Raw genomic sequence first — 13354 nt, forward strand, 5'->3', positions numbered from 1 at the left:
CTGCACTTGCCTCGTGAAAACCGCTACGTCACACGATACAGCTACATGTCTGCAGTGTTGCCACATAGTTTCATCGAAATAGCCTTTAACCGAAAATATTTACGAAGGAGTGCAACTAACTTTTTGACAGTTCCACGTAGATTTATGGGAAAAACATATTGACTCAAAAACAATATATACTATGCAAATTTGCTCTATCAATATACAGCCGACCTAAAAGAAACAACTAAACTAATTTTTAAACAATATTTTTTTATTCGTTATACATATTTACACAATAGAAGAAAAAAATACATTCCTTGATGTCATATAGCTTGAGGCAATGTTATTCTTTAACCAAATAGAATACTATTCGGGATACATCACCAACAATGCCAAAAGAAAGTACAAATTACATTAAACCATTCATTTAATGGACCTCGAATCAACAGACTTGGGATTTTAACGGACAGAATTTGACTAACGTATTTGAGGAAAGAAACTGGAAGTAAAAACTTCGACCAAGTTTTTAAAAGACTCGACAGCAGTTTAGATTATTGATTAATAAGAAACAACATCCAACGGGGAAACAACTGAAACTTGAGGCTTTTTTTTTTTTTTAACTTTTCTAATGCACAGTTGTAAAAGTTTTCTATTACTAATGTGTGTGTATTAAATATTTTACATTTACATTATACAGCACAGTTTCAAGTACCAGATGCGCTCAGAAAGAAAGAGACGTTTTAGTGTAAAACACAAATGACAAGATGGTGTGAGTAAAAGATTTATGATGCAGATACTATATTCCCTCCTCTGCGCTTTAACATATCCAAGTTTTCTATACCGTTATCGTACACTGTTGCCGCCTATCTCACTTAACATGCAAAGGAAATATGTTAGATATTGCACACCATAGTCTCAAGCTGAAGCAAGCCACTGCGGCATTTTCCATATTAGCTCCAAAGTCATGGAATGCTCTACCAAATGTAGTAAAAGAAGCTGAAACATTTAATTCCTTCAAGAAAATGTTAAAAATGTATTTACTCAGCCAACAAAATTTAAGTTCAGATACCCATGACTTGTATTCTATCACTTCAACTATGTAAATGAAATCAGACGGGACTTGCTACACTGTTTTCATTAAACAATCATGTATTGTAGAAATATTTCATCCCCCCCCCCTTCCCATCCACGCATTGTCAATAGATCGGTTTGTGTTCGTTTCCATGTTTTTTTTTTTTTTTTTTTTCACTTGTAGTATTTGTGTGTGTATGCCTTGTTAAAAGTACCACTGAATGTATTTGTATAACTGATTGTATTTCTTTGACAAGGGTTAGGCGGTAGAGGAGCAATATGCTGAACCTCGCCCGCTTGAATAAAACCTTTTTCGATTTCAATTTCAATCTACTCAAAGCGTCCCTTGAGTTTACCATTTTTATAATCATACTGGCAGTTTTTCTGTAACGTTATTGCTCCTGCTGCCCCAAAGTGTTCGAAGCGTCTTTGAGTTTACAGCAGTGAGAGGGTGCTTTCTGAACAGAAAGAATATTTGACTTTAACACGCAGCATACTCCACCTTCGAGCCCTCAGTTTGAGTCAAGCAGCGAGACGAGGCAAACATGAATTTGAACGCTATTGAGTTTGAGCCTGTGAAGTGCTGATTCCGGTGTGCTCCGGCATTCGAGCATCCTGCAAAATTTTTGTGTGGGTGCTGCACCCCCATAAAAAACAGGGAAGAAAAAGAAAAAATCGAATATTTCATTACATTTCTTAAATGAAAGTAGAGCCCAATATTTTCATTAAACGAAGAGGAGGAGGGGGTGTTATAAAGTATAGGCAGACTTTACTACTAATGAAAACACACAGAATTGTGACGCTGAGGGTTTTTTTAAAGACCCTCCCATGCGTTTCTCCATGCTGTTTTCACCTAAAATTTTTCACACTTCTTATATCACAAATAGTCGGCGTGTAGAATGGCGTGACGAGAACTTGGATCAGAGATTAGAACCCTAGAACCTTCCCACTTACGCCGCTATATTTTCATTAAATAATATATTTCCACTCCGAAAAGAAGAAAAAAAAAACACGAAAAAAATCCTCTTTTCATTCAAAAGTTTTCCGGGAAGGATCCCGCTAAATCTGAATGGTATTCAATACCCCGAAATCCCCCGGTCGTGAACTCTGAAACCAACTACACCGATTTTCAAAACCTGGCGCCCTTGGGTTTAGCTCTGAACATGTGCGACAAAATTGAGAATCCTACCAACTGTGAGTTGCAGAATGTGATAAGGGTATTGACTTCAGCTCGTACTTATTCCGGCAGTTGAAGGACCCTGTCAGTAAAGTATTTTCCTTACTGGTGAACTCAAAAGATCCTTTAGAATAATTGACGGCAATAGAGTACAATGATGGTGTAGAAAATCGGGTATCGCGTTATGATAAGTGTTTGAATGTCTATGGCGAATAAGTTTAAAAGCAGAGTAAAGTATACTGTTCGTACCATAAATTTATTGCAAATATTCTTTATTGCTTTTGTTTTATACCAAAATGTTCCTTTCTTCCTGGACATCGCCCGTATAATATCCTTTTCTATATATTGTTCATAACATAATTCTTGATTTAGTGCACTTTTGATTTTTTTTTTTTTTTTTTTTTTTAAGGTCACTCTTTCATCCCAATTAGTCCATTAAATCGAGGATTTATTGTACTTGTTTTTCAAATTAAATATTTTGCTCTCCGTACATTTCATTTCCGAAGCAGAAGATTTGTTTCAAAAGTACGAAAAATTAACAACGACAAATGCGTACGTTTGTTCTTCTGTATTTACAATTGGGAGTAAAATATATATATAATATACATGTTAATATCAACACAGTTGATAGATATAAGTTGTTCAGTACGTTTCACGCACAATTCTATTATCTACAGAGGTCTGTATATAAATTAGTACCGTAATATATATTTTTTTTTACACTTCGTTTATATGTACATTTAAATTCAGTGGTATCTCATGAGAACGCTAGATGATGGTTTTTATGTTCAATGGAAGTCAATTTGTGTGATGATGAATACAAAAACAAGTCCAACAGCATTACGTCTCTCTAACGAAATACCAGTGTCTATGTGGCACAGCAGAATGTCTCAGATGATATTTACACGAAAACTGTAGCGGCATACGGTATAAGCGTGATTTGACTCACAATTCATGGTAACTTTATTGTATGCCTTAGGAAGATACGGGACTTCCAATTCCCTTTGTTGTGTAGATTTTTTTTCATTATTTCCTGAAATTAAAAAAAAAAAAATGAATAATATATAAATTAGTAAATATATTTCAAACGATCATATACTGGAGTCATATATTATTTCAGTTGTAATAGACAAAAAAAATCTCATTTTATAAATTCTGTAAAAAAAATGTATATTAACCCTTGAACTATCAACAGGGGAGTACTTTGTGCCCAGCTCAGTATATTTTCTGTAATTACTGTCCTAATCGTTTCTTTAAAATTGTAAGAAAATATGTTATTGCTCAACATGTTTAGCTAAAGCGTGTACCTTACGGTCGCTCAAATTGAACGTTAGTGTGTCTCATAAAATTTGCTATTTTAAGTTAGTGGACACACAGTACCTCCTCCCCTTCTGTTGGTAGGACATGCGACTGGCATTTAGTAGTGTCACTTCTAGAAGGCAGCATACTAAATAGTGGTATCCCGCCTTTTCTGCATTTAGCGGTTAGTCTTATCCCATGTACTGTTCATTTTGAGAGTTTCACGTTAGTGTGTCTCAAAAGTCTGCTATTTTAAGTTGGTGGCCACAAAGTAATCCCCCCCCCCCCGTCCTCCGTTGTAGATGTGACTGACAATTTAGAAGTATCACTCTTAGATGGCATCATAATAAATACCTATTAGTCTCATTTTGTATTTTTTTGTGTAGCGAGATATATTTAATCTTAACAGGTGGACACGAAATACCCCCCTCCCCCTTTGGTAGCTCGCGTTACAAAAAATACCTAGGTAGTGCGAGGGTTAACTTATGACTTGCACCGCCACACTGGTACTATGCTTTTAGTCACTGGGACCATTTTATAAAAGTATAAATCTAGTAATACCACTGTAGACACACAAATATTTTTTTTTTTAAATGAATGTACCATAAAGTTGGAAATGCACACTGCAAATAAAAATAATTCTTGCTATATTGATTCCTATTGAACATTGTAGTATTAAAGTGTTTCATAATGTTAGACAACTTGTAAAAAGCAGTCGTAAATTGTAGGAGTAGATTTTATGAAAAAAATTACATTGGTGCGGAACTATGAAATCGCCTATATTCACCGCTTCGACTAATCTTGACATACATCTGTTACTTAGTAATTCTGGAAATTTTCAGTGAAAACTGCTATCTTCTTCAGCGGCATTTTTTTTAAAAAAAATACCTACAGCAAACTCATCATATCATATAGATGGCGTCCATCGTTGTGGTATGAAAATATAAAATCAAAAAGATTTATTCTAGTAATAAAAATGCATACAGTATATACAAATAGCGAGATATTATCAGTAATAAAAATTGCGCTCCACAAAATATTCCTCTAATGATATGTATTTATTTGCAGCTAACTTACTTTCTTAAGTAGAGTATAATATACAGATTTATCTGCATTGTAACTGATTGTTTTTAAATAATTATTACATTTCAACAAAACGAGCTTCTTGTTAACAAAGCATTGAGGAAAAAAAAACAATAGTACACTTGCGGGTTTTGTTCCACAAATTTTCATTCGCGTAGAACTAGTGTCATTTGAACAAAAGTAGCGTCGGTTTAAAAAAAAATTAGGAATCAGATTTCTGGGCTTTTGGCATCTATGGCCGTGTTAGCCCGTCACTAAGATTAGGAATTAGATTTCTGGGCTTTCGGGATCTATGGCCACGTTTGCCCGTCACTAGGATTAGGATTAGGAATTATATTTCTGGGCTTTTGGCATCTATGGCCATGTTAGCCCGTCACTAAGATTAGGAATTAGATTTCTGGGCTTTCGGGATCTATGGCCATGTTTGCCCGTCACTAGGATTAGGATTAGGAATTATATTTCTGGGCTTTTGGCATCTATGGCCATGTTAGACCGTCACTAGGATTAGGATTAGGAATTAGATTTCTGGGCTTTCGGGATCTATGGCCATGTTAGCCCGTCACTAGGATTAGAAATTATATTTCTGGGCTTTTGGCATCTATGTCCATGTTAGCCCGTCACTAGAATTAGGAATTATATTTCTGGGCTTTTGGCATCTATGGCCATGTTAGCCCGTCACTAGAATTAGGAATTATACTTCTGGGCTTTTGGCATCTATGTCCATGTTAGCCCGTCACTAGGATTAAGAATTAGATTTCTGGGCTTTCGGGATCTATGGCCATGTTTGCCCGTCACTAGGATTAGGATTTAGATTCTGGGCTTTCGGCATCTATGGCCATGTTAGCCCGTCACGTATGAGTGATGACGTCATACTATCCGAAGAAAGGGAAGGAAAGAAGCGGTCTGGGAACTATTATGTAAGGTACCATCCCGGCATTTGACTGGTGTGAATGAGGAAAACCTCACTCAAGATGACTGGCCTGATAAAGCTTTTACATTTTTCAACCGAGTGTCCCCACTGGGAATAGAACCTAGAACCGCTCGCACCGTCGGTAGAAAAGAAAGCACAATGCATGTAGTAATATACAGAAACTTAAAAATATGTTGTGCGTATGCAAAACCGAGAATGATGTTACAAATGGATGGAATCCCCCTACATTGGAGTTGACAAGTGAGTAAATCTTGATAAGAAATTTTCTGGATATTGGATCAAACGTGGCGGGTTTTTGATCATCCCACTCTTTATGTGTGACCTCTATGGATTTCTTGGCTGGCACGGTGGCTCAGTGGTAGAGCGTTCACCTCCGGTGCTTGGGGTCCCTGGTTCGATCCCAGCTCGCGCCGTGTGGACTTTGTGGTGAACAAACACCGTGCTCGTATGTTTTCTCGGGGTTCTCTTGTTTCCTCCCACTTTCTTCATTCCACCATTTCACTTATCTCTCATCATCACCGTCTCCTTTAGCCTAAGCGGCATAACCGTGTGACGTAAAACTTAAAGATTTCATTTCTTCTATGGACTTCTTTCTTTGGGAATATATCGCTGACATGGTATATTCTACCCAAAATATAATATTGTACTGCAGCTAAAGGACATCATTTAGAATGATATAGCTTCTGTAATCCCACAAATGCTGTAGAAGTAAAAGTTTAGAAAGAGATTGGATACAGGATGAACGTTCTACGTCCAACAAACGAAGGTATATGTTAAGCTGAAACGGTTACCAATAAGATTCACTGAGTTTACTTCAAGAAATATATGTTTTTGTTTCTAGCTACTCCTTGTCATATTAAAGTAAAATACTTTTAAAATCTCGCCCTTATGAGAAAACTGAACAACAACAAAGGAAACAAAATAAAATATTTCAGTTTAATATTCCACGATTATGTGCTTTAGGCTAAGATGATAATTAAGACAAGTGAATGATGATGGAAGAATTTATGGGATAAGAAGGTGGGAGGAAACGGGAGAGTATCCCAAGGAAACCCAGCGGGCCCGGTGTTGTCTACAATAAATTTACTTGGCCGGGATAGAACCAGGGACCTCACGCACCAGAGTTAAGCGTTCTACCATCGAGCTACCATGCCCCTCAATATAAACTAATGAAGTGATTATCCTCACGTGATGAATGTAAGGAATATGTATGTCTCTAACGAAGTACGTTGTGTAAACTATTCTACGTGGAATTGTTATCGCTCGTAGCTCTATTTCATGTCAAAAATGTCTCCTTTTCTGCTGCTATTTTCCAAAGCATTGCTGTTTATTAATATAAGCCTTTTTCATTGGGTATTATTGTTGAAATAAATAAATATTAACATTAAATATAATTAATCGTAAATAAATAAAGACTAACCTTATGTGCGTGATTTGTTTTCATTTTTTTTTTTTTTTTTTTCAATATTTTGCATTCGTTTACTGCCGAATGCTTTTTCCAGATCAAATTTCCTAAGGAAAAAATCGTGAATATCTTCATAGCAATTGTATTCTTCTTCATCCTGGTAAGTAAGAATTCAACTTGTGGTCCCAGACTTGTAAATATTAAAGTAGTAGATCTGTTTTCTTCCATCTCCGTTGCGCCATCAAAGGAGATTCACGTGAAATAACAAAACAGGGGTAAGCCAAAGCAGTTCATTAAATGTCACCATACTGATAGATAGGTGTCATTCAAGCATTATGAAGTAGCGAGCACGAAAACAAATCGAGTTCAACCGAAGCGCGTGCCAAGTGTGAACTACGTGATGTAATTCGAGTTCAATCGAAGCGCGCGTCAAGTGTGAACTATATGAATGTAATTCGATTTCTTCAGGCGGAAGGGTGTAAAACAGCTGTAATTCATTGTCGAATGAGTAAAGATTACTGCAGGGACTTTGTAACTGATACCTGGGTGCACGAATGCTGCGGGAAATGTAAAGGAAAACTTACTGACGTACATGATAAACACGTGAATCATATGGTTCGTCCAAAGTGTTGATCATGATTTCTGAACTGTTTGATGATGGAATTTCAGGGAACTCAGCAGTCGCCTGGAGAAATGGAATTACGAGGGTCGTTTAATAAGTCTTTAGAAAATGAGTTTTAAAAAATCGTTTTAGGTACATTTTTAAAATTTTTTCAACATAATCTCCTTTTAGCTCAACATAATCACATTTTCCCCAGCATTTCTCCAACCTGTCCAAAAAGTAGGATTTCGGAAGGCCTACCAAATAGGCATCTGCTTGGGCTTGCCTCTTCGTTTGACGTGAATCGTTTTCCGCTGAGCGATTATTTCAAGTTTGGAAATTAAAGAAAGAAAAAAAAAGGCCACTGGGGACCAACTTTGGTGAATATGGTGGATGTTATAATAATTAGAATTGTAATTCCATAATTTTCGCCATCGAAACTGCGCAAGTGTGCACCTGTACATTTTTTGATGGAAAAATTTCTTTGCCAAATGAGAACATTTTTTCTTGATTTCTTCTCTCAACCGGTGCGATAACCACGCATAATACTCTCCATTTATCTTTGTCATTTCTCCATTTCGGACGAAGTCACTTCCACTGGATGTCCCGAACGATGTTCTTCATTTGTGGATATACGGTCACGTGTAAACTCACTTACCCAATTGTAAATTGTCGTAAACATAGGACCAGATGTGCCATGAACTTGATCCAATTCGGCTTTGATCTCTTTCGGTGTTAAACCTTTTAAATAGAAGTGTTTAATAACCGCACGAAACTCACTTCTTTGCATTGTTCTAAATAAACACAAGTTTGTTTCTTCAATCGACTTTGACAATGAAACCACGTGACTGATAAGGCTGAAATTTTAATAGCAGTTTAGTGAGGAATGGCGTTTAAGCAAACTTTTTTCAATACGACGACTGTGTTCTTTCGGATTTTCTAAGGGCTTATTGAACAACCCTCGTACATCACTCACACTTTGTAATTCATACTTGGCGGGCACTTCGACTGTATTCGATATGTTTTCACGCTTGCTATTTCACAGTGATTAAGTGGTAGAGTCTGTCTATTGGTGTAGGAAATGGGCGACGACAAATAACAGCTTTGGCTTATCCCCGTTTCATCATCTGACTTAATTCTCCTTAACGGAAATTGAAAACAAATAACCGTCGTAAATAAGGTAACGGAGATTGAAGACAAATAGTCTTCGTAAATGAGGCTGCTTAACGAAGGTTGAAAACAAATAGCCGTCGTAAATGAAGCACCTTAACGGAGGTTGAAAATAAATAGCCGTCGTAAATGAGGCAGCTTAACGAAGGTTGGAAACAAAAATAAATGAGGCAGCTTAACGGATGTTGAAAACAAATAGCCTTCGTTAGAAAGGAGCTTAGTGAAGGTTGAAAACAAATAGCCGTCGTAAATGAAGCAGCTTAACGAAGGTTGAAAATAAATAGCCGTCGTAAATGAAGCAGCTTAACGAAGGTTGGAAATAAATAGCCGTCGTAAATGAAGCAGCTTAACGAAGGTTGAAAATAAATAGCCGTCGTAAATGAAGCAGCTTAACGAAGGTTGGAAATAAATAGCCGTCGTAAATGAAGCAGCTTAACGAAGGTTGAAAATAAATAGCCGTCGTAAATGAAGCAGCTTAACGAAGGTTGGAAATAAATAGCCGTCGTAAATGAAGCAGCTTAACGGAAGTTGAAGGGGCTGTAAAAGTAATAGTAAAGAAAGCTACAACTAATAGCCATATAGCCTAGAATCTTCGCTAGTAAACGACAGCGAAATATTGAGAGAAAAGAAAAAACAAATAACGCATATAAGATTTGTTTAATTATAAATGCATGAGTGATCCTAGTTTAATAGAAACGTCATAAATAAGTATGTAAAACATGAAGTCTATAACATGTTCAGTGTAAATATATAATTCATTTACTTGTAAGTTTTAACGCAACAAAATTCAGTTCCCAGTTGACAACTATGTTTAAGATGGTACGTACCTTTCTTTTAACTATTATTCCACTTTCTTCCTTGTGTAGGCGCTTCTGTAGAAATTCAAAAACAATGCGAAGAAAATGGCTGAATGGACTAGAAGGAATCCACCTATAAGTTTAGGATATCCGCAGTCATAAATGAACACTTGAGCTGAATGCACGAATACTAGTGTAAACTGAAGCTGGAAAAGAAAGAAATAAAAATATAAATAAAACAATGAAAGATACGACCATTGCACTAAAATTTCTCGCTCCCGTTTCGTAATTATAATACATTGTAATATCCTTGAATGCGTGATTCTTTATCCAATATATCAATTGCTATAGCGATCAATTTTCGTCAGGCCATAAGGCTTATATTATTTTCCTATACAGATCTTCATATAGTTGATGCAACTGATTTTTTTTTTTTTTTTTTTTTTTAAGAAGTGTTCGATGGAATTTTTTTGTATTAATCTTCATTATGCCCATCAACCGATGAGCGCTCCAAATTTCTAAATGTACAGTGTTGCCAGATCGAACACTATTGCCAATAAAGTAACTATTACAACCCATAATCTGTGAATTTCTATTTTTTGTGCTGCAACGAACTGTAATAATACATCATATCATTATGTATTTTTGACATCCTAAAATTTATTTTTGTTAATGTAAAATAATAAGAGCACCCCCAATCTTTTTCAGTGTTTCCCTTATCGTATTAGAGAAGGTTCAGTGTAAAACTTCCACATTTCAAATTGAATGTTTAGTGATTTGGAAATCATTTCCTCATGAGATTCTCTAATGTGTTCTTTCAATCTGACACCAGCATTTCTTTTGGTCATTTTTATGTAGGTATCACTATACGAACAAACATCCTGGTAAATGCCACTTAACGTATGTGTGTCCTCAAAATAGCTTTTGTAATGACTGAATGACCTTTCCATATTAGTAGACTTAAAACTGACTCCAAGGTTATGTCTTTTTATTATTTTTTTCTTAGTTTGTACTATATTAGGACAAAGAACCCATTATTAAACATGGATAAGGAAAATATTCAAAAAATTTTGGGATGCTATTATTTCTAATTACATTATCAAATACAAATTGTAGGACATCAAAAATACTTTTATTACAATTTGTATGGCTGGACAAAAAAAAATCACAAATTACGAGTTGTAATAGTTATTTTGTTGGCAATTATATTATATTATAATTGAAGGGGTAATTTGGATAAGGGCGTATCGACCTATTTCCGGTAAAATGATATATATATATATATATATGTATATATGGTGTCTAGGCGGTGTTAAGTAATATCTCTGCTCCGTAGCGAACGCCTGTCTCCAAAAATAGTATGTGAATACGTTGGTTAATTGGATAAGGGCGTTTTTTTTTTTCTGCTCTCCTGAAAAATTGAAGAATTGCTAGTTACGCCCTTATTCAAATTTACCCCTCATTTGGAAACGTATTCCATAGCTCAATAAGCAATTACACGCTGAAGCTATTACTGAAATATTTATTTATGAAATATAAACGAAATTATAGTAGACGGTTCATCCGAAGAAAACTCATCCTCAAGAACAAACTACATTTTTTTTTAATGAGAATTGACTTAAGCCATACTGTACAGTTGTAATATATACACGGCATTTATGTAATAGAAACAAAATTTCCGGAAGTTTTTGAGAAATTTGTAAAGAACTCATCCACAGGAGTAAACTACCTGTTGTCGATTTCTTAAGAAAAACAACTTCCACCATTTATTTTTAGATCTGTTAATGACATAAGTATTTATGATATTTAAACAAAAAAAAAAAAAAAAAAAAAAAAAATCGGCTGAGTCGAGTTTGAGAAAACTGACCAAAAGAAATTAACATTTTCGATCCTGGTTTATATAGCAAACTCTATCTTTTTTGTTAGTTTAGTGCATTTTTGAAAGATATGTATCAGGTAGTAGATAAAAGGTAGACACGTAAACATTTTCAACATTTATCTGTATTCGGTACCATTGCCATAATATTACCGAATAAGACTTGGACTCCGTTCGTTTACATTAATAAGTTATCCCAAGCAGGAGCACACTCACAAGGAAAGAGGTCCATCGGGTCTGGACCCTCACCTAAAACTTCCTAACTTAACATACATCTGTACATTTTCCCAATAAAACTATACTTGTTTGACAGGGAAATGATTGATGTATCATGAACATGTGATCGTACACATCATCTGTACTCCTTTCTCCTATTAAAAAAATTTAGTTCTATCACTTTATTTTGTAAAATATGGGAAGTGTTTTATAATTACTTATCGTCTTTTCGGGCGCAGAATAATACCCGTTCAATACTGCATAGATGTAGTGGCTTGTAGTATTGGAATTCCCCCCCCCCCCCTTTCTTAAAGTTGAACACCTCCCAACAAAAATTTATGGCTGTGCGCCTGATCCCGAGCTTCCATCGCCTCATTATATTTGAGCTTCATATCGAAAATATGAATCCCAAAGACTAAACTATCCATTTTTCAAAGATTGTCTTCAAAGCAAAATGAATTTGAAATTTTGTACGTAAATAGTGCTTAAGATAAATAGTACTTAAGATATTAACAAGAATGAAGTTTTTATTTGGCGTGCTCTGACCTCATTTAGGAAGTATTAGGATACTAAACTTTCCAGCACTAAGTCCAGAAGGGCCAAAGCCGACTAGTCGATGATCTAAATTACAGTGTGTGTGTGTGGTCAACACATTGCTAGTTTCACAGTCATCGTTGCTGGTTTTCCAAACCGGAGTCCACTACTTTTTTTTAAGGTTGCCCAAATGTCCTCAGGATGATAAGTAAACATCGCATAGCCAATACCATTTTATCCCCCCCCCCCCCAGTGTGGTCACCTGTCTAAGTATTGACGAGGCCCCACCTTGCGTGAAGTCAGTGATCTTACTGACCTAATAGAACGTCTGGGGTGTTAGTTACTTTATACTGAAGCACTGTGCGGAAGTTTCATTCTTTTTTGCGTTTTGTATTGAGTGTGTTAGTAAAATTTAAGAAAATATTTCGTAGATATTTATTTTTAAGTGTTATGAACGTAATACTTTACTTTCTACATTTTGCAAAGTAATAAACGGTAGATAAATCATATAAGTTATTAACAAAAATCATTTTAGCGTTGCAATCTCATTTGTCTAATATAGATATTGGAACACTGTATGTGAATTCATTATGACTTAATAGAAACACAGAGGAACCAGAGATAAAATTCTGTTTGAATATTGGAGTTTCTCTCTTCGAATTATTTAATGAAGACATCAACAAATGGCGTTAGTGTTACAGCATTTTCACTGGCTACAAGAACTGAAATTTTCAACGAAACAGCTATCTTCATCAGCAACTTTTTCTTTAAAAAAAGACAAAACAAAACAAAAACTGCTGTTTTGATTACATCTCATGGCCTATAGCATTCCAATAAAGGTATAAATATATAGATTCATCATGTAGTGTGGATCACTTCATCAAGAAAACAATGAATCAAGGTATCTTCCCAGATCTGAAAGTTTCAGATAGGATACATCAACTGTTATTTCATACCCAAGTGAAAGTGTCCAAGTCATCATTTGTGTATTTGAAGTCCTATATTTAACAAAACCTATTCTCTGTTTTTGTCAAATATATCGTATTTCATAACCGTAGGACGTAAAACTCAAAGATTTCATTTCATTTTTTATATCGTATTTATATATACGAGGGGCACAAGGGCGCCCATCAGGGGGGAAAGGTAGGGCGCCCCCCCGCTAGAGGAAATTGTACTTAAGAACATCGAAAATCCAATAGAATTTTTACATTA

At 35.5% G+C, this 13354-nt stretch overlaps 1 protein-coding gene across 1 annotated transcript in view; it reads right to left on the reverse strand.

Moving 5' to 3' along the window:
* Positions 1-235: 235 nt before the first annotated feature.
* LOC145672926 (very long chain fatty acid elongase AAEL008004-like) overlaps positions 236-13354 on the reverse strand; it is a 153007-nt gene continuing 139888 nt past the window's right edge. Inside the window, exons 8-9 of the mRNA XM_081742142.1 lie at positions 9547-9722; positions 236-3263 (exon numbers count right to left, since the gene is read on the reverse strand). Coding sequence (XP_081598268.1) covers positions 9561-9722 — 162 coding nt within the window. The 3' untranslated portion in view covers positions 236-3263; positions 9547-9560. The remainder of the gene's footprint in view (positions 3264-9546; positions 9723-13354) is intronic.

The sequence above is a fragment of the Thermobia domestica genome, chromosome 16 (genome assembly GCF_964235325.1).
Source record: "Thermobia domestica chromosome 16, izTheDome1.hap1.1, whole genome shotgun sequence".
Lineage (NCBI taxonomy): Eukaryota > Metazoa > Arthropoda > Insecta > Zygentoma > Lepismatidae > Thermobia > Thermobia domestica.